The sequence below is a fragment of the Aspergillus welwitschiae genome (assembly GCF_003344945.1).
Source record: "Aspergillus welwitschiae strain CBS 139.54b unplaced genomic scaffold BDQ94scaffold_13, whole genome shotgun sequence".
Taxonomy (NCBI): Eukaryota; Fungi; Ascomycota; class Eurotiomycetes; order Eurotiales; family Aspergillaceae; genus Aspergillus; species Aspergillus welwitschiae.
The window spans coordinates 624249-643002 of record NW_020798707.1 but is presented as its reverse complement, the minus strand read 5'-3'; the positions used below and the strand labels follow the sequence as shown (position 1 = coordinate 643002).

At 51.8% G+C, this 18754-nt stretch overlaps 8 protein-coding genes across 8 annotated transcripts; 3 read left to right on the top strand and 5 right to left on the bottom strand.

The window, feature by feature from the left end:
* Positions 1 to 105: 105 nt before the first annotated feature.
* BDQ94DRAFT_24274 (CENP-N/CHL4 family protein) lies at positions 106 to 2374 on the bottom strand. Its single transcript, XM_026775307.1, has one exon. It carries the CDS (start codon positions 1960 to 1962, stop codon positions 484 to 486), a length of 1479 nt encoding a protein of 492 aa, XP_026627255.1. The 5' UTR covers positions 1963 to 2374; the 3' UTR covers positions 106 to 483.
* Positions 2375 to 3197: 823 nt separating this feature from the next.
* Positions 3198 to 5505, top strand: BDQ94DRAFT_142343 (putative bZIP transcription factor (MetR)). The gene is made up of 2 exons (XM_026766020.1): positions 3198 to 3813; positions 4473 to 5505. Exons 1-2 carry the CDS (start codon positions 3534 to 3536, stop codon positions 5096 to 5098), a joined length of 906 nt encoding a protein of 301 aa, XP_026627254.1. The 5' UTR covers positions 3198 to 3533; the 3' UTR covers positions 5099 to 5505.
* Positions 5491 to 6200, bottom strand: BDQ94DRAFT_142340 (uncharacterized protein). Its single transcript, XM_026766019.1, has one exon. It carries the CDS (start codon positions 5946 to 5948, stop codon positions 5592 to 5594), a length of 357 nt encoding a protein of 118 aa, XP_026627253.1. The 5' UTR covers positions 5949 to 6200; the 3' UTR covers positions 5491 to 5591.
* Positions 6046 to 6356, top strand: BDQ94DRAFT_24260 (uncharacterized protein). The gene has a single exon (XM_026775306.1). It carries the CDS (start codon positions 6143 to 6145, stop codon positions 6299 to 6301), a length of 159 nt encoding a protein of 52 aa, XP_026627252.1. The 5' UTR covers positions 6046 to 6142; the 3' UTR covers positions 6302 to 6356.
* Positions 6161 to 8119, bottom strand: BDQ94DRAFT_142339 (uncharacterized protein). Its single transcript, XM_026766018.1, has 2 exons — positions 7768 to 8119; positions 6161 to 7696 (listed from the first exon to the last, which is right to left on the bottom strand). Exons 1-2 carry the CDS (start codon positions 7799 to 7801, stop codon positions 6411 to 6413), a joined length of 1320 nt encoding a protein of 439 aa, XP_026627251.1. The 5' UTR covers positions 7802 to 8119; the 3' UTR covers positions 6161 to 6410.
* Positions 8120 to 9092: 973 nt separating this feature from the next.
* Positions 9093 to 12223, top strand: BDQ94DRAFT_178199 (putative DNA mismatch repair protein (Mlh3)). The gene is made up of 2 exons (XM_026773075.1): positions 9093 to 9553; positions 9603 to 12223. The coding sequence occupies exons 1-2, from the start codon at positions 9307 to 9309 to the stop codon at positions 12185 to 12187; spliced, it is 2832 nt and encodes a 943-aa protein (XP_026627250.1). The 5' UTR covers positions 9093 to 9306; the 3' UTR covers positions 12188 to 12223.
* On the bottom strand, positions 12224 to 12839 carry BDQ94DRAFT_24237 (uncharacterized protein). The gene has a single exon (XM_026775305.1). The coding sequence runs from the start codon at positions 12594 to 12596 to the stop codon at positions 12261 to 12263; it is 336 nt and encodes a 111-aa protein (XP_026627249.1). The 5' UTR covers positions 12597 to 12839; the 3' UTR covers positions 12224 to 12260.
* BDQ94DRAFT_24236 (guanine nucleotide exchange factor) lies at positions 12840 to 17085 on the bottom strand. The gene is made up of 3 exons (XM_026775304.1): positions 17083 to 17085; positions 16108 to 16878; positions 12840 to 16052 (listed from the first exon to the last, which is right to left on the bottom strand). The coding sequence occupies exons 2-3, from the start codon at positions 16618 to 16620 to the stop codon at positions 13083 to 13085; spliced, it is 3483 nt and encodes a 1160-aa protein (XP_026627248.1). The 5' UTR covers positions 16621 to 16878; positions 17083 to 17085; the 3' UTR covers positions 12840 to 13082.
* Positions 17086 to 18754: the final 1669 nt, after the last annotated feature.

Here is an 18754-nt window from a genome sequence, read left to right as displayed (position 1 = left end):
TCTTTCCAAATGGGTAATTATGGTAGCACATTCAGCTCAATCCAACAATGAGATGCCAATTGCATCAAACATAGATTCCGCTTCATGTGCAGATAGATCTGGAGCTCTCCCCACTGTCTAGGATCTTTCCAGCGACCCTGAGTAATAGTTCTTGCTAGATAGTACAACGGCCAAGCCATTGCCGGCAAACAACTAGTCCATCTTAACAGATGAGTGTCCAAAATCTACGATACTATATACCATGCTCGAGCCAACCACACCGTTAAGTCAGGAGTCCGTATTGGCCACACAGACATGTGGACGAATATGTCCATAAGTTGAACCCCGGGCGCACACTCCCACTACATGGGAATAAGAGGTAGGTATTCAGCCCCTCCAGACCACTAGCTACGTGTCTGTATCTGGGCGAGTGACACCCACACAGCCACTACCGAGGATGAAAGGACGAATGAATGATGAATAAATGCGTGTATGCCATCATAATCATCCACTATCCTTCACGACCCGCCGACCCCGACGAACAGCAGCTACACTCACTGCTTCTTCGCCCGTCATCCACGAAGGCATCTTTTCTGCATTGATGATGCCGGTTTCGGCTAGTTTGCGGAATCCGCTGATTACGTCTGTGCCGGTGAAGGTGAGGGAGAGGGTCGGTGTTGATGATGATGACGATGATGATGCTGTGGATGTGGGAGTTGGGGGATCGAGGAGACGGATATCGAGACGGTCGAGAGGAGCAGAGGATAGAGATGCGGAGGTACCGAAGCGGGATTGTACGGTTAGGGTTCGTTTTTTGAAGACGTGGGGGTCTTCGTGGTCGGTGTTGGATCGTTTGGGTGGTTTAGAGGTGGAAGTGTCTGCGTCGTCTGGGTGTTGGTTCTCCTTGTGGTGCGATGGATGGTTCATGTGTTCTTCTGGAGTGACGGTGCTGGATGGTCGAGGGTCCAGGGGACTTCCTTCGAGGGCGGCGTCGGCGAAGATGCTGAATGCGCCGGTGGATTGGTTGGCGCGGCCGGGGCCGCGGAGGGAGAGGAGCGCTTGGAGACTCTTTGCTGTTAGGGAGGTGGGTTTGAGGGTGTAGCGCTGGTGGGGGAGAGAGAGGGCCTTGGGGAGGGCGTCGCGGACGAGACGTTGCAGGCTGCGGGGGTCGGTTGCGATGGCGTGGGGGGTTGCGGATGCGCTGCTGGATTTTGAGGAGCCCGGGGTGGAGGCAATGGAGGTGTATATGTAGGGACAGCTATCTGGGAAAGCGATGTAGATGACGCGCGACGAGTCGGTGAGGAGTTCGGCGGCCTGGCGCGGATGTTGGTAGGGGGAGTTGGTGACGAAGATGCGGAGGAAGGTGAGAGGGAGGGAGGTCGAGCGGGAGAGATAGTAGTGCGCTTTTACGAGCGGAGCGATCTGTTGCTGGAGCTTGCTGAGGAAGGTTGAGGCGTGGACGCGCGGGAGACATGCGGATAGGTCGGAGGAGTCTGATTGTTGATGCTGTTGTTGTTGTTGTTGTTGTTGTTGTTGTTGGCTTTCGATGCGGGAGAGTTCCAGTGCGGTCCATCGGAGGCTGGAGGAGTGGTCGTCGATGTAGCGAAGGTCGACCATGGCTAGTTGTCGCAGGGTAATGCCATGCCTCCAGTCGCCTTCGAGGATGCGATCAATTACTTCGCGTTTGCCGCCTTTGCGCAGCTGCAGTTCCTGGTATGCGTTTCGGACGTCGTTGACGGTGCGCTCCGCCGGGTAGGGACTTAGTCCCTCGTCCTCCTCCTCTTTTTGGTCTTCATCTTCTTGGAGATATGGTGGGAAAGCCTGCAGGTTGCGATCGTCGAGCCATTGAAACGCAAGATCCAGCAGTGCCTGCCGGGTGAGCTTGCCAAAAGCTTTGACTAGGGACGGCGTGGAGGAGGGGATGCGGAGATTGCTGGGTAAACTGGCGGTTGTGGGCGCGCGGACGGACTTTAGGCGGGCCATTGCGTGTGGGAGTTGATGGAAGACCTACTCAGTAGGTCCGTAGAGTAACGACTCGTCAGCTTGGTAGGGCTGAGTGGTTACTTTACTGAGTTGGAGATTGGATAGATTGGATGAATGCGGCGCGAAGGTCCGGGATTGCGGTGTGGTTCCTGGGGCACCAACAAACATCATCACGTGCAGATAGGATCGCAAGAGTGGTCTTATCTTAGTGCGGTTGGCAGCGCAGGGGCTCCCGCATTCCAAGTCGATCATCTCCAGTCATTCACTACTCCTCTTTTCAGTGATTTGATGTTTGAATAGCGCTATAGATGCCGGAAATAGCGTGATTACAGGGTTATATTGTTTACTCGTTGACTATCGTGTGATGCATGAACATACCATATCTGCAAGGATGATAGAAGAGAGGTTGTGGATAGCCTCATACGATAACGATGCAGATCCCGATTATTAATGGGGAGGTTGCGAGGTTGTGCTCGCGGATAATTTTACCCTTTTTTGTAGTCGGCCCTTGGCTAACTGGATCGAGCAGGTACACGAGATGTGGTTTATAAGCAGGGAGATTAATTCCTCGCGAACCGCGCAAAATCCGAAGTAGAACAATAATACTAAACAATACTAAGGTCGCCAAGCCATCGGCCTCGAGCCAACCAGGGCATTCATAGCGGACACCCGGTCAGGCAAGTCTGGTAGACCATAAGTCAGTGCGAGGAATTTGTTCAATCTGACTTCATGAGAGTGGCCACGGTCGTGCCTAAGTTCAACCGGTTTGGACCCTAAAACCAAGCCGGGCGAGGACGGCGGCAGTGGGATTCTTTGGTTCCGCAAGCCCGACTTCGGCCACCGGAAAGAGGATGACTCGGCTTCGATGTCATCAGCGGAAAAGCATTTACTGTAGTGGTGAGTGAGTGATTGTGCGGTGGCAACACGCGGCTCCCGGGTGAACCAGCGCAGGTACTGTGTGCCTCAAGGGAAGAAGGAGTAACTCTGTAGAATATCCAGATTCCGGGGCCCAGCGGATGGGGAGATTAGATCTAGAAATAATCTGGAAAGACAATACTTGTTGGAGTGAATGATCGCAAGATGATGCAGTAGCGATCGGAGCAGAGCAGGAATGAATGAATGGGACGGTTAGTCACCGGGATTATTCAACGGGCGCCAGTGTGCCGCATTTTCCCCCCGATAACTTAATAATCAGCGGCTTCCCTCCAATTCCCCCGCCCCGCCGCAAATTCCCACTCTTTTTCGTCTCCGGCTGTCCCACACTCCAAACTTGACTCGACCCTCTTCTCTCCTCGACTCTTCCCACGCCTTTTGTCTTCTCCTGTCTTGTCTTCAAATCCCGCCGACACCCCATATCACCTGCATTGCGACCCCATCGATTGGTTCGCCCACTACGAATACACTGCACGGGTTACCGTGGACGGTTTTTGAATACTTGGTGTTAATCGAACGACCAAGTGTCCCTGTGGAGAGGGATTTCGATATAGAAACTACGAAACTTGACTACAATTCTCAATACTCTCATCGCCGGATCTCAGGAAAAGAGGCCCGTAAAGCCTCAAAAACACATCATGTCCGGATTCAACGGCCGTCGGGCCCCCAACTTCTCCCAATATCTCGATGATTTGAATGCTATTCCTTCGCCATACGATCAGGCCCTTCAGCAGCAACATCAAGATTCATACAACCTCGAGGATGAACTGTCGCTCTTCACCAATACCGAATTCTTCGATTTCGACAAGTTCGGCGATCTCAATCTGCCCAACTTTGACTCGCTGGAGGACAACACAGTCAAGAAGGAAACAGCGCAAGATGCCAGTTCTGACATGGACTTTTTGAACATTCTGGGAGGTGAGTTGCTGCAGGCTGTCTTTGAAAACACCACATCATGAAACTCCTGGATCCAAGCTGGGTGGCTACGGACAACTGTTGGGGCATTGTTGAAGCAGCTGCATACTTCGTACATGCGCACAGCTTCAACGGTTGCTTCAACCATCAACGCTCGTCAATGTGCTCTTCCCATACCTTCCCCCCGCCATCCTCCTCTGCCTTTTTTTTTTCTTTTTTCCTTGGTCCAATTTGCTTTGATTGTGCGAATCTCGTACCCTCTCAGGGACTAGTACTAGCGGGAGAAGCTTTACTATATCCCTGAGACACGAGCGCTCCTTCCGCCGCGCACCTCATCTGCACGTCCGCTCATTGGCCCGTCTGCTGCATGGGGTCCTCTTTGTCTGTGCGCGATCGCAGAACGTGCAGCGGCCTTGCCTTGGCCTGGGATAACGCCAATCGCTCTCGTGATGGCGCCATACCACGTGACCCGTGCAGCGTGGGAGGTTGCATAGAGACACCATTCGTGGCACATTCAAGATGATCTGGGCTCGTGTCGATCCCAGTGATGCTGTGCTTTATACCCCATCCGCCCAGCTTGGGACCCTTTCCCCTTTGTCGACTCTGCTTGCCTCATCAGGGGCCTTCATCCAATCATGACAGTCATGACTAACGTTCTCTAGAAGGCTTCGGCAACGTCAACGACATTTCCTCTACCATGAACTCCATCAATACCCAACCTTTGCCCGTCCAGAACACACAGTACTCTGCAGTTCCGTCCCTGCCGAACGGTCCTCTTAACATCAACCCTGCTCCCAGCCAGTCGGCTTCTCATCCCTCCCCGCAGTCCTCGATCACATCTCCGCCGTCCGCGGCTGCCACCCCCGCCCCGGCTCCGACTACCACCGCCCCCGCATCAGGACCTAAGCGCAAGAACACTCAGAAGACCCCAGCTATGAGCGTAGAGGAGGCCGCGCGCATTGCCGCTGAAGAAGACAAGCGTCGCCGCAACACCGCCGCGAGCGCCCGCTTCCGCGTGAAGAAGAAGATGCGTGAGCAAGCTCTCGAGAAGACCGTCAAGGAGACCACCGAGAAGAACACTGCGCTGGAGGCCCGCGTCACGGCTCTGGAGCTGGAAAACCAATGGCTCAAGAACCTTATCACCGAGAAGAACGGTCAAACCTCGGAAGAGGCCAAGAAGTCGGAGAGCGACATCGCCGCCATGTTCAAGAAGTTCCTGGCTTCTCAACAGCAGAAGGAGACCGAACGGAGTAGTTCCGAGTCCAAGATCGGTGTGGGCACTGCCTAGACTCGAAACCTCGTGTTACCTTTTTCTTGCTTGGTCTTTGAGCTTTGTAGATGATGTTTATGCAGAGTCGCAGATTCTCCCATCATTTTTTTTTTTACTTCCCACTTTCTATTTTTTTTTTTATCTTCTTTCTTATATCTAATGGTGTACATGAGGGGATGGCGTCGCGGTGCAAGGAAATACCTAGGCTCGTCGGTGGCATGAGTGATGTTTACGAAGTACAAATTTCGATCTAAACAGATCAGATCAGGAAGCTGTTGTGCATACCACACACAGCGCCTGTTTCTAAAAAGCATGACAATGAAAAGAAACATTGACAATCAGTTATAACATCTTCACATTTCCGTACATTATGCATACTCCGCCCACTAAGTAGTTGTGGCTCCCACCCACTACTATCAAGTCCCAAGTGATGTGGCACTGCCTCAAAGACTAATTAGAGAAGTAGTCTCCACTCCATTTGCAGAAATACTAAACATACTAATATCCTCGTCTATTTAGAGCTAAACCCCCAACGCAAAGATTCAACGCGACTATAGGTACTATTGTGTACTTCGATGTATGGAAAGCTAACAGCGTTTGCCTCAAAACACAGAAGAGGAAGATAGCATAGCAAATACATTCGTGTAAGTAAAGAGAAGGTAAGGTAAATTGACATCAAGAGAAGAAGAGAAAGGAAAGACAGGATAGAATCAGATATAAAGATAACATTGAGCAATGTGCCATACATGCTTGCAAAGCCATTGGGGATATCAAATAGAAACCGTACCGTACCGTGCCGTGCCGTCCGTCCGCCCGCCCAGATAGATAGATAATCCCTAGTGTCCTGTTCCGTGTGCACCGTGCCCATTTCCACTTGTTATCCGTCCTACCGGATCGGGGTGTATCGTATAGGAAGGGGATGTACAGATGGGTAAAGAGGGTGCAAATCGGGAAAGGGAATATGTAGAATGAATATCAAACGCCGTTTTAACGCCTCATAGCAAGATAGATAGGTTGTAGGGGTATGTGGAAGGAGGGGTTCGTTTCCTCTGTGGGTGAGAGATGAAACGAAGCGCTCCGTGTGTGTGTGTGTGTGTGTGTGTGTGTGTGTGTGTGTGTGGATGCATTAGTCATTACTTTGAGAACAAGAACGCAGAAGTCAAAAATGAAAGCAGAAACAGGGTTCACTCAATCTGTCATGGAATATCTCATCTTGCGTAACTTCGTTGCAGTAGTAAAGAAGGAAAGAGATTGAAAGAGTCTCTTTTCTTCCTGAGAATGATAATCTGGTTGCGGAGGGTTGATTCGATACCCGATCAAATCAATCACCCTACTCACCAGATAACTCTCTTTTCAGGTCTGTCACACCCTCAACTTTGATTTCGGGCTCCTCCTCTCTCCCTTCGGCTAGCTTCTCTACATCGCTCTCGTCACCGTTGATCTCTCCCCATCCTGAGCTGCGACGGCTGATTCTTCCCGTCATTGGTTGGTTGCTTGACGGTCCAGACCATGGACTGCTCATACCGGTGCCAGTGATGCTGGCTGCATTGCTGTCGTGGCGACTGTGCGATTGGGCCGCGCTGATGACACTGGCACCGTCTCCTGCAGTGGCGGTCTTGTGAAAGCTGCCGCGCTCACCGCTCCCTGCTAAAGGTGTGGCCCCGGATGCTGAGTAGACGCTGGCACGCTCTACACTGGCGAGACCCACCAAGCTAGGTCTGTTGAGTACACCCGGTGGATTAAATGAAGACGAGGTTGCTGACTCTCCGACATTTCCACTCAGCACACTCAAGGGTAAACTCTCACGGCTGCCACCAAACACCGAGGACGGCGCCAGGGCGCGAACAGAGGCATTTGTGTCGAGGGAGTTTCTGCGGCGCCTTTTTGACGACGATGCGAGGGTCAAAATAGAGGCGTTGTCGGTCAAGATATTGTTGGCTGTCGCAGTGCTATAGGTGACCGAGTGACCATGAGGGGCAAGGTGGGGCGGCACGGCCGTGGCTGGCGACGGGGGAAACTGATGAGAAAATTGCACCTGTTGCGTCGCTGGATTGTGTAGTGAGCCGGTATGGGTCAGACTGTGGTGCTGGTTCTGCGTATTGTAGAGCTGGCCAGAAGGTGCTGCCGATTGCACGGTGGTTAAGGTCGTGGTCAGAGATCGGACCGATGGCGCGGGCGATGAGAAGGTGCTTCCCTCGCCTCCCCCCTGCGAACTGATGCCACCACCCACTGTAGCCATCGTCCCTGCCTTGGAATATGCTGCTTCGGAGATGGCCGTATCACCGTTGGTTGAGATGGTTGGCGCGGTTGACTTTGCACTGGTGGCTGGGACCTGCTGCTCGTACCCGGAGTATGCGAGGGAGGGTTCGCTCTGCGAACAGGACCTCCGGCCGGAATCCGCACTCGCCTCGGAAGTGTTGAAGTCGCTATTATAGTCGGCAACCATGTGGGCAGTGCCCGACAGCGGGTAGGGGTTGTTCTTCGAACTCCGGCTTTTGTATTTGGGCATCGCATGACGCTTGTTGGACCAACGGTTGGCACTTGAATCGGTAGAATGCTTGAGACTGGCGAGTCGCTTCATCCAGCTAGAAAAGGGGTGACGACGTCCATTGCGATCTATACCTTGTATATGAGCACCATAAAAAAGAAATGCTGAGACAAGGGTGATGGGAGCTGAATCCACTCACCATGCGCCCTGGCGGGCCCTTCAGCCGTGGCCATTCTGGCCTTCCAGCAATCCACAGGTGAGATAGCCAGCGGAAGTGAGTGTCTTTGCGATCGCCACTCTCGACACGTTCCCCGTAGCGAGTGATGCGAGTCCACAGGGATATAGCGATAGACGGTTGGCCGATCAGATAAGAGCCGCAGGGGAAGATGCGTGAACCAAATAAACGGATATAAAGGGCTGGAGGGGTAGCGGAGGGAGAGACAGAGAAGAGAGGTGTGACGGGGGGGCAAAAAACAAATAACTTCAACCCAAAAGAAACCGACAAGGACGGTAGCAAGAAACAAAAGAGTCCGGAAGGAAGAAGAAGACCGAGAAATTGGGAGATTGGCGATGGAGGAAGAGGTCGGCCATCCACCCTTTCATTTCCAAGTCAGGAGTTCCTCAGGAGCTGCACGTGATGCCCGTCGGCCCAAAAAACGATCGGCGCCTGGATGTCGCCTTTCTCTCGCCTGCTCTTCACTCCCCAACCGATTCATTTATCTAATTGAGTGAATGAGATTCATGCCTTGCACTCCTCTCTCCTGACGTGTCATCATGTCTGCCCTCTGGACATGGTTTGTCAGTGGTTCAGCCTGACGAATCTGTGTCGATCTGTTACGAATCCCGCCTCCAGCGCCATTTCAAGCTTCCGAGGCTGGAACTACTGCAGTGATGCGATAGCGCGTATCTCGCTAGCCCGCTTATTCGGTCTCTTGACATGGATATCCCCGGCGAATTATGTTAGTCGATCCGTGCCAGTTATGACTCGCTGCCGCACGCTTTAGTTCTTAGTCTGGTGCATGCCATCCCACGCTATGCCCTCGTGTCCAGTGCTTTCCCCTCGTGAACTACATCCTATCAGCAAGCATGCTGCAATCTTGATCTGCTCCATGTGCTTCACCCTGAACCATAGTAGTTGAGGGGACATTCAATGGTTTGGGTTAGTTGTTTGTTTTCACCTCGAAACCGGAGATTGTATACAGAACGACCCAGCCACGATAAGCTCAAACATCCGCAATCGGGGATGCCAGATACTACACAGCCCAATGTACTCCGTCTCTGGGGGAGCTAAGCTGGCACGCATCAACTGTCTCTTTATTTGGAGGATTTCTACTTGTCAGCAGTATAGCAATATTAGTCGAATTGTTCGAAAGCCTCGTAGGGAGTAGTCCAATGTTTATACGTATTCCACGATTGCTTATCGCCAGCTGTCTTATCATCACGTGATATGAGACATCATCGGCCGCGGTTTCCCCTGCTGAGCTCCATCTTAAATCGCTCTCTTCATCCACCGTCAACATGGCAGAAATCTTTACTATTATATCATTAGTATAATCAGGTAACCTATTTTTTAATGTCTTCTTTGCGTTTTGGGCTTTCGATGACCTGTCTACCCTATCTGGTAAAGCTACAGGGCAGAATTCAAACGCTGTCAACGAACTCGGAGCGCCACCACATTATGGCAACATGAGGAGAGAATCTTTACCAGGCAACAAACTAATTAACCAATTCCCTGGTGATGTCGTCATGGGATCCCAAGATACGGCCTCTACCGCCTGATGTAGTGGCGAAGCTCAAATCCTCAACTGCCATTACACACTTGAACGGAGTCATTGTAGAGCTAGTCAAGAATGCATTAGATGCAAATGCCCGCACAGTCTATGTCACGGTCGACTTCGTTCGCGGGGGCTGTATAGTCGAAGATGATGGAGATGGCATTCCTCCAGCGGAGTTTGGACCAGACGGAGGATTGGGAAAAGCGCACCGTAAGTTTAACTGTCACATAACAATACCTTTTACTCATAAGTGACGCAGATACTTCAAAATACCATTCGAACCATACTATTGAAGGACGCAAAGGGCTTTTTCTCGCCTCGCTTGCTGCTCTTTCTCTGCTGACGATCACGTCACATTATGTTCGCCATTCGAGTACTAATACTGTCACTTTCCATCACTCGACGCCGGTTGCTCGTTTGATGCCAGCTCCAGTTTATCAGGAGCTGAGGTTTAGTGCCCATGGCACCTCTGTCACAGTAAATGATCTGTTCGGGAATATGCCCGTGCGCGTAAAGAGCCGAGCCTTGGCTCTTCAAAGACCGGATGAGCTGGAGCGGCAGTGGGATGAATTGAGGCACTTTTTGGTGTCGTTCATGGTTGCAAACGACAGGGTGGCTAAGCTAGTGATCCTAGACACTCATAGAGACAAAAAGATTACAGTTTGCCCCCAGGGACTTGCAAGACAATATGGCGGGGAGCCTGATCTACAGCGACTGCGTTCCATCCTGGCACAGTCGGGGCTTGTCGGGGCTCAGAATACGGGCATATGGGATACCGTATCAGCCAGCGTGTCCGACTTCACGATTCATGCAGCAGTCTCTTTGACGCCTAGTCCTACGAAGAAGGTCCAGTTCGTCTCTTTAGGCTCGACCCCGGTGTTCGCGAGGAACAACGCGAATCTGATCTATGCGGAAGTCAATCGCTCATTTGCCTTGTCGGACTTTGGGTCTATGAAAAACTGCTCCTCTGCAGTTGAAGCGCCCGTCCGGGCTGCTGATGGCCAACTCATGCATAGCAAACCTGCGTCTAAAGCAGTCAATAAATGGCCAATGTTCTATATACGTATAGACAGCTGCAATGAGTGGAGTATCGACGATGACACGCAAGAACTTCCGGAATCAGACAAGTCCCTCCAACGTATAATAGATGTGCTTTCGACAATGATCAACGAATTTCTCAGGCAAAGCAGCTTACGCCCACGTACTGGGAAAAGGAAAAGAGGTACGCCCAATGTACCACCAGCTACTACGCGCCATAGCAGCGTGAAGGCCGGAAGGTCTCTATCTCTAGAAGGTGAAGTCTCCGCCACCGAAGAAACTCTCGGCAATCAGCTCAGGCTCCCCTCTTTGCGAAGACCACCCAATGTCAGTCATCATTTCGGAGATTGGACCAGGATAAAAAGTGCGAAGCCGGAAGCGGTCAGCAAGAGGTTTCCTTTGCGCGGTCGCGAACCCAGGTCAACTCGCTCAGAGAATAACCCAGCACATCAAGTCCAGGATCATTTGAACCAGCAACCAGCGCTCCTATCTGCAGGCAATGAAGGAACGGCCACTGAGCCCCGATCTCCTGTACTGGAAGGACCAGAGATGCACGAAGAGCAACTGAATCAGATTCATGAAGAGACAGCTACCGACAGAATGACGCCATGGGTCGATCCTTACACGGGTAGACGCCATTTAATCAACTCGCGGACTGGTCAGTCCATACTCCTTGGGTCTTCAGTAGCAGCGGACGTGGCGCTGCGGCCCCGGTCCACTGGCTGTCTACCAGAACCACATCGCGCTCCAGATGAAGTGCAGCGACCAAGATCGGTCGATCTGCAGGGGACCGACAACAAGTGGGTTGAGAAACTTTTGGACAATTGGATTAACCCTGTTTTTGGTCGCCCAGAGAGGCCTATCAGTGCGATGGATGTCAGTGCTGGCCATGAGACAGCTCGCCCCGGGTCTAGCTCGCGGGACAATCAGGGCGAGCTATGCGGTTTCGAAAGCATGGGAGTGTCGAAGTTTCGCGGCAAACTGCGCAAACAGGATTTAAGAGCTGCAGAAATTATCGCCCAAGTGGATCAGAAATTCATCCTGGTAAAGATGCAATTGCCCTCCAATAGCCCTGGAGAACCTGCATCAAACCTGATCTTGATCGATCAGCACGCTGCGGATGAACGCTGCCGGGTCGAGGCACTCATGGCAGAGCTGTTCACATCAGAAGAAGATAGCCCGGGCTCCATCCAAACCATCACATTGGATCCCATTATTCTTGAGATACCCACTACCGAAGCATCCCTATTTGAACGATACAGAGATTTCTTCCACTCTTGGGGTGTAACTTACACCATGGAACAAGGACCCAAAGACAAGAACGTCTTCATTTTCGTACACACCCTCCCAACCCTCATCGCCGAGCGCTGCCGCACCGAGCCCAACCTAGTCTCTGACCTCATCCGCGGCGAGATCTGGAAACGCGAAGAAGAAAACGGCCGAAGCCGACAGCCTCACCATCCCACCGGCTTCGGCGCTTCTCGTCCAGATATGGCCCAAACCAGCAGCAGTTGGGTAGACCGACTCGACGGCTGTCCTCGAGGGATCATCGACCTGCTGAACTCTCGCGCATGCCGCACGGCAATCATGTTCAACGATGTTCTGGACAAGAATGAATGCCAGAGTTTGGTCCGACGACTCGCAGATTGCGTTTTCCCTTTCCAGTGCGCGCACGGCCGGCCCTCGATGATACCTATTTTGGAAATGGGGGCTGCTGTATCATTGGATCAGAGTCAGTCGGATGAATATGGGAGTCCTGGTTTTGTTGGCATGTTTAGGAAATGGCAGGATGCGGAGACTGGTTAGCTAGCGAGGTTTACCTTTTCTATTACGTGTCATGATTACAAGGCTAGACATACGACATCTGAATAGTATATGATCAGAATGATATCGATCGATTAGTCAAGAGACTAACTAGTATGTTGCAGAATGGTATATACAAATAGTACACAGATCCTATCCTTCCATATATCCATCCAAGTTCCATGCCCATCCAATAAGTTCCTAGTCCATAACAAGCCAAGTCCAAGTCCAGTTCCAAGTACAAATCCAAGCAATGCTCCCATCCATCCAAAGAGCAACCAATCAAGCAATAAGACAATGATAGTAAGATCAGACAGAAGGGTAAATGTAAAAGAGGATGAAAACACAGGTCCCCATAACAGAGAATGGTATAAGAAAGAAACAAAGATAAAAAGCAGAGAGACGCACTCATGACCCATCATCAATACATGCATCTCCATAACAAGGCAAGGCCCAAATCGAATCAACGAGTATGTGGTGTGCGAGCCGCGAGGCTCAATTTCCGACCTGTATAAGACCCCTATATATGCTTTGCCCTCCCTTTTTGGTGAATGTTAATTTTTTCCCAACCGCCCCGGTGCATGCATGTACACATTCCGTTTGTTTTGGAAGCCCTAATTTTCCCTCCCTCTTTTTTCTTGTTTCCCCGAACAAAAAAACGTATGGATGAAATATTCACGAGTAACCGCCCAGAGAGTAATAAAAATTAGAAGAGATGTGGAGGAGGGTGAGAGCAAAAGGTATACACAGCGGAAATGCGAGAAAAACGTGTGTAGTGAGAAGTAGAGATGGGAATAAAAATGGGTAATTGGTTAAGAATCCGTGAAAACATGAATTGAAGTGACTGTCGTAATTCATTAAAGTAGCGGCCGTGACGAATGAGTGGGATTCGACCTGTTCAACCGTTCGTCGCGACCGACTTGGATTTGGAGGGATGTGTCCATGAGAGAAAGTCGAACTTGTCTTTGGCATTCTCGAGAATCGAAGAGGAGCTGGATTCGGGCTGCATGCGCGCTTGGGGCACTTCCCGGGGCTCCAGGACCAGCGACCGGCGATAGAATGTCTGCAGACTTTTCTCGCCGCTCGATCGCACACGGACCAGCTCGTTCTGCATCCACGCTTGGAGCTCCGGCACTTCCGTCAGGCGATACGGAATCTGGAATCGTTGCAGCTCGCTGATAATCTTGGCCGTCTTCATGTGCTTGTCGAAGTTGATGACTGCCATATCACCCTCGTCTGTGGGCAAGGTACGCAGTGCCTGATTGCCGTGGTCCACAAAGGTGAGGTCCGTGAGGTAAGTGCCGACGAAAGGCAGACAAGGAGGGACGCGGTTCTGCAGTCGCTGCCGGAGAACGTAGTAGTTCCGTGAGACATCGACAATGCCTCGAAGGTATTCCAGAGTCGTCTTGGTTTTCTGAGACACCACTTCCCAGGTCCGCTTCAAGCGGGAGATCATAGATGAATTTAAGGAGCAGATGATGGCCATCAATGAGTCGTAGTTGCTGAGCTCCAGGCACTTGTTCGCAATCTTGACCCAGTGCTTGATGATCGCTGCACGCTTCTTGGGCTCCTCCAGCTGGAGAATCGAATCTGCCACGAGATGCGTCAGGTCCGTGGACAGAGTGGCCATGGCCCTGACGTTAACGGCCAGGGAACCCGATTTCTTCATCCACTCCGTCGCTAGCAGCTCTTCGGGAAGAATAGCGCAGAAGATGCGCGACTCCTTGATCGTGAACTGGCGAGCGAGTTCCATCGGGTCAAAATCCAAGATGGTAATTGTGCCTTCACCGTTCTTCCACTGCTTCAGAAGGTTGACTTCCTTCTTTCCAAGGATGGGTGGTGGCAGAGGTGTGTCTGGGTGCACATACTGTGCAGTTGCAGTATTGGTCTTTCCCATGGAAGACACCAGACGGGGTACCACTGGTCCGTGAACCATTGACACCTTGTCGGCAAGCTCGACAAGCCGCTTTCCAGCAGACGGAAGGTTGTTCATGAGGGTCGTGCTGGCGAAGTTCACAATGTATTCGAGGGCACTGTTATCGCAGTCGTGACGCCAGTGAGATTCGAGCCAGCCTTTGAAGACGTTGTAAACACGCAGACGAACGGGTCCGGCAGTGTGAGGAGTGTCCCCGATGTAGTTGAATCGATCAACCAAAGTCTCGGCAAACTCGATTGGGGTAGCGAAAAGACGGAAAGTGAGATAGAAGGTCGAAACGAACATCGCGTCTGGCGTAGACTGGTGTGCAGTCAGCTTCTCGACGAGTGCCCGTAGACTTCCGCCCATGATCTGGCCATCTTTGAAGATCAGCTCGTGCGCGTAGGTCTTCTCCAGAATATTGGCTTCTCCTTCTTCTGTTTCCTCGGCCAGGGTGGAGTGACTGATGCTGCCCTTGAGAGAGGGAACCTGGTAGTGATTGCCAATGTCGGGCGAGGTAGCGCGAGTAGAAGTCTGGGAGACACCACTCATCTCCGAGTCGCGGAGACGGCTGTTGAATGTAAAGCTACTTCCATTGCTAGTGATGCCTCGGCCAAAGGACTCACTAACATCGGACTTGGCTTGGCTGTCCCTGTGCGGAGGGATCTCGATGGGTTGGGTGTCGTGAGACGAAAAGGATAGCTTATCCAGGCTGGAGGAGAGGAGATTGGTGGACGGGAAGGAGGACATGTCGGTGCCGGGAGTGCTGGCTCCACCACGCGACTGGAAGGAGGAGGGAGTAGTGTCATCCGTGAGACCTGGGGTTGGAGGAGAGTATCGATTGTTGATGGAGCTGGGAATCTGTAGAGGAGGCGGGGGCAAGCGCAATGATGCTTCTTGAGATCGGTTCTGGTGACCAGCAAAGGTGCTTGTCTTCGGGGGTTGCGGGGTTTTGTTGGCGTCGGTTACCGCGCTGGTTGCAGCAGGCAAATCCTGGGGCATTGCCTCCAGCTCGAAATCACCGCATTGCTCCAGCATCAGTCGAGCTTTGGCCAGGCAGCTCCCCGCTGCTCGCACGCAATCAGTGGCGGCATCCACCAGGCGCTTTCCTTCATCAGGCAAGAACACAAGCTCATCATCTGGAGAATGGGCCGGTCGGAAGGCGTCCCGGGCCGCATAGACCAATTCGGACAGGCGTTCATACATAGTGTCCCTAGCCTGCTCCAGGTGCCCACTGCCTTGCGGGTCATGCTCGCAAGTGGCCTCGACGACGGTGAGCAGCGCGCGGCAGGAACGCACCGCCTGCTCCGTAGTCACAACCAATTCCGTGGACGAGCGGGATTGCAGGTGAAGCCCAATAAATGAGCCCAGCACACCGAGGAATGCGTCGTAGGCATCGTTCAGTCGTTCGGACGCTAGGTTGGGGTTGCGGGCAATCGCGGCCGGTCCCGAAGTAGAGACCCGGTGGGAGACGGAAATCCGCTTGGTGGTCACAGACACCGGACGGGTCTGTTGAGAGTCGTCCAGGCGAGTGGATGCTCGGCTCATATCCAATCGGCTACGGTTCATGAGTCTAGACTCGTTGCGCTCGGTGTCGGCCTCGGAGCCAGCAGCTTCCGATACGGGGCGAGTCTCAGAAAGCGTAGAGAGTGGGCCTTGCTGGTAGCCTGATTGCTGCTCGAGCTCGGCGATCGTCCTGCTCAGGCCAACTTCCTCGGTCCACACATCGAGAAAACGAACTCCTCGCGTAACTATGCGGAAAGCCTTGAGTAGCATTTCGTCGACCATGTAGTCCATTTCATCCTGCGTCGCATTGCCGCTGGCAACCTCCTGAAACCTCTTGGTGGTCCGGACCAGAGATGAGAGCTCAGCCAGCAACGCTTTGCGATTCCTGCGCAGACCGTCGTGACTGGTGACCAGGATACAATCCCGTGTGAGACATTCGGATTTTTGCTGTGACCCGGTCAGTTATCCTCCGATAAGCACCAGCTAGGAGTCGAACACCTACCAATAGGTAGCGCACGCCAGCAATCAAGCCTCGTACAAGATCCTGGTTGCCAGCGTCGTTTAGAGGGAATCCACAGCCTCCTCTAATGATATCCCAGAAGTCGGTCAACGCCTTCAAAAGCGGCCGCATAGGCTGTTGGTCATACGCTTCGCAGTAGTTGGTGGGTAGCCAGCCCCGAGCGCCAGTATCTAATAGTGTACCATCGGCCCAACCATTGGTGTGAACAGAATGCACTAGAACGATGTCGCCTTGGTCCAGGGGGAGGGTGACGGTCGACGGGGAGACATTTCCGGAGGGGTGATAAGGATAGAATGCACGGAGGTAGTTGTGGAAGACGGCCCTCGGCGTCTCTGATTGCTCCATACTGTCGTCTTTGTTGCCGTAAGGTGTTAATGGAGGGCTCATTTCAAGATTGTGCTGATAATAATAGTGTTGTTGTTGGTCGTCGTAGTGGTAGTTAAGGTTTCCCTTTTCGATCTTCAGTGGCGCAATGTGTCGCTTCATTGATTCCATGTCTTTAATTTGAGACGAGATCGGTGTGATGGATAGCCTTCCGCTTGGTAGGTCCAGTCGGACGTCGTGGTCACTGACCAAGGCTTATGCGAGATAGAACGCAATGATCATTCTCGCACTATCCTATGAATGGTGGTAGAGGTGAAGAAAAGCAAGTGAGTTGCACAATCGAAGTGTGTCAGTGATGTAGTATAGACAAAGAAGATGATCGAGCTAGTCGAGATGTAATGATGCGTGTGGCTGTAATGCAATCAATGTCTGTGACAGAAGGTCAATCATGCGGCGCTGCTGAAGGCTGGTGCGAGCCTTGAACGTTGACGGTGTGATTTCTACCCTCAGGCCGGCAAGGGCGTCTGAAGGATGTTTGGGAGGGGATGGTTCTGCATGTCTCCCGGGGAATGTCCGATTCTAGGGAGGGGAATGGAAGGAATGCTGGGGAAGGGCAACCGGTTGCTAACGTACCTTGGACGCGAACCTAGAAAACGCGGAAGAAAACGAAGGAGGTGCGTTGTTCGAAAATTGCAGCGATGCGATCTATAGTAGGTGGCTCGTCGAGAGTAATTATGCAGCGACTCTACTGCAGTCACGTTCTCCAATGCGCTGGATCAAAACGAGGAGTGAAGTTGAGCACGAGGAAACCGGGGAATTGAGGAAGGTTTGAGGCAACAAAAGCCGAGTAGACAAGCCGCAAAACAAAAACAGAGTGTGGCGAACAATAACAAGCAGTCACTCGACACCCGGGATGAGGAAAACCTGCCTCGTTCGAAGGGGAGGGCGAGTGAAAAGAGGACTAGATAGTGCTGTAAAGCAAGCAAGGACCACGAGTCGACCCCGGACTAGATCTTCGAAAATCCACGGGTTACCTGCGACAGTAGGAAAATTAACCCGGACAACGAGTGTGACCTTTTCCTTTCCCAGGAGTTCGATCGACGGGGAGTGCAGCGACAATGACGACAGACGGAAACGAGGCGAGCTCCTCTGCTGTACCTGTGGGCGGGAGGGATAATCTTGTTCGCAGGCAGACACGCAAGGGCCGCGACAGTATCTAAGACACGGCGAATTAAGCAGAGACCGGAAGGGCGGGAATGAGCGCAATGCAGGCCGTGTCGGTTTATGAGGAGAAGTGATGTTGTGTAATGCTAAGCTATTCAAGTCAATTGCCACCAGCAGCAATGAGTGAACGATCGGAAGCTCCACCAGGGTAGATGGAGAAAGGGGAGGATGATCGGTAGTGATGATGTATATAGTATAGTGAGTGTGAGGTTGGGAGTGGAGGAGGAGGAGGAGAGGGGGAAAGGTCAGAGTGAAGAGGGAAACGAGCGGGAAGGAGAAAGAGGTCAGGGAGAGTAAGTGGATGTCAGTCTGTGTATGTATGTAGTCGGATGTCCGTGTGTAGCGATGTGACGAGATCGAGTCAAACGAACGATATTGAGGGGAACGGTCCAAGGTCAAGGAACCAGGGAAGTACCTGGTACTAGCCCACTACTAACTACCTGACGGAGAACGGGGACGAGCAGGAGCAGTTCTCCAGACTAGTTGGTGCGGTGACTGGCCTAGAGGAGTGGATAGCAAGCACTGGTGGTTATCCACAGAACCGGTGGATATGACTCGATTCGGATGTGGAGCAGACGATCGGTGCCCCTTGTGCACCTTGGGGTCTGTTTGGACGGACAACAATGAGGGAAAGGGAGAGAAAACCAAGCCGAACCACGGCTGGATGAATGGATGAATTGATTGACGGATTGATTGATGTGCACGCGCATGGATGAGAGGAGAGGAAGAGAGAACGCGCAATGATAAGGGTCGTGTCTTGCCTGTCAAAATAATATACTGACTAGCGGTGCTTGCCTTCGGTATACAATCATCCCATTAAAATTCTCATCAAAAGCAATAAATAAAATCCCCATTTGCACTCACTCCCCTGGTCAATTTTTATTTCTTCTTTTTTTTATTTTTATTTTTCTAATCCCAGTCGGAGTCGAGTCTGGTCTGGTCTGATCTTTTATTTTTTTTATTTTTTTTCTTTTTCTTTTTTTGATTCTTCTATTTTTCCTTTTCGACCTTTCTTTTTATTTTTCATTTTCTATTCTATTTTTTTCCCTATAACCTATTCATGTAGTATTTCTATTTTTTT

Coding starts and splice junctions, on each gene's coding strand:
- BDQ94DRAFT_24237 (XM_026775305.1), bottom strand. CDS start 12,596: ATGAGTGCGTCTCTCTGCTTTTTATCTTTGTTTCTTTCTTATACCATT.
- BDQ94DRAFT_142340 (XM_026766019.1), bottom strand. CDS start 5,948: ATGGGCACGGTGCACACGGAACAGGACACTAGGGATTATCTATCTATC.
- BDQ94DRAFT_178199 (XM_026773075.1), top strand. CDS start 9,307: ATGTCGTCATGGGATCCCAAGATACGGCCTCTACCGCCTGATGTAGTG. Junction 9,554..9,602: donor AGGATTGGGAAAAGCGCACC/GTAAGTTTAACT, acceptor TAAGTGACGCAG/ATACTTCAAAATACCATTCG.
- BDQ94DRAFT_24260 (XM_026775306.1), top strand. CDS start 6,143: ATGAAACGAAGCGCTCCGTGTGTGTGTGTGTGTGTGTGTGTGTGTGTG.
- BDQ94DRAFT_142343 (XM_026766020.1), top strand. CDS start 3,534: ATGTCCGGATTCAACGGCCGTCGGGCCCCCAACTTCTCCCAATATCTC. Junction 3,814..4,472: donor CTTTTTGAACATTCTGGGAG/GTGAGTTGCTGC, acceptor AACGTTCTCTAG/AAGGCTTCGGCAACGTCAAC.
- BDQ94DRAFT_24274 (XM_026775307.1), bottom strand. CDS start 1,962: ATGGCCCGCCTAAAGTCCGTCCGCGCGCCCACAACCGCCAGTTTACCC.
- BDQ94DRAFT_142339 (XM_026766018.1), bottom strand. CDS start 7,801: ATGGCCACGGCTGAAGGGCCCGCCAGGGCGCATG. Junction 7,697..7,767: donor AGGGCCCGCCAGGGCGCATG/GTGAGTGGATTC, acceptor TACAAGGTATAG/ATCGCAATGGACGTCGTCAC.
- BDQ94DRAFT_24236 (XM_026775304.1), bottom strand. CDS start 16,620: ATGGAATCAATGAAGCGACACATTGCGCCACTGAAGATCGAAAAGGGA. Junction 16,053..16,107: donor CTGGCGTGCGCTACCTATTG/GTAGGTGTTCGA, acceptor ACCGGGTCACAG/CAAAAATCCGAATGTCTCAC.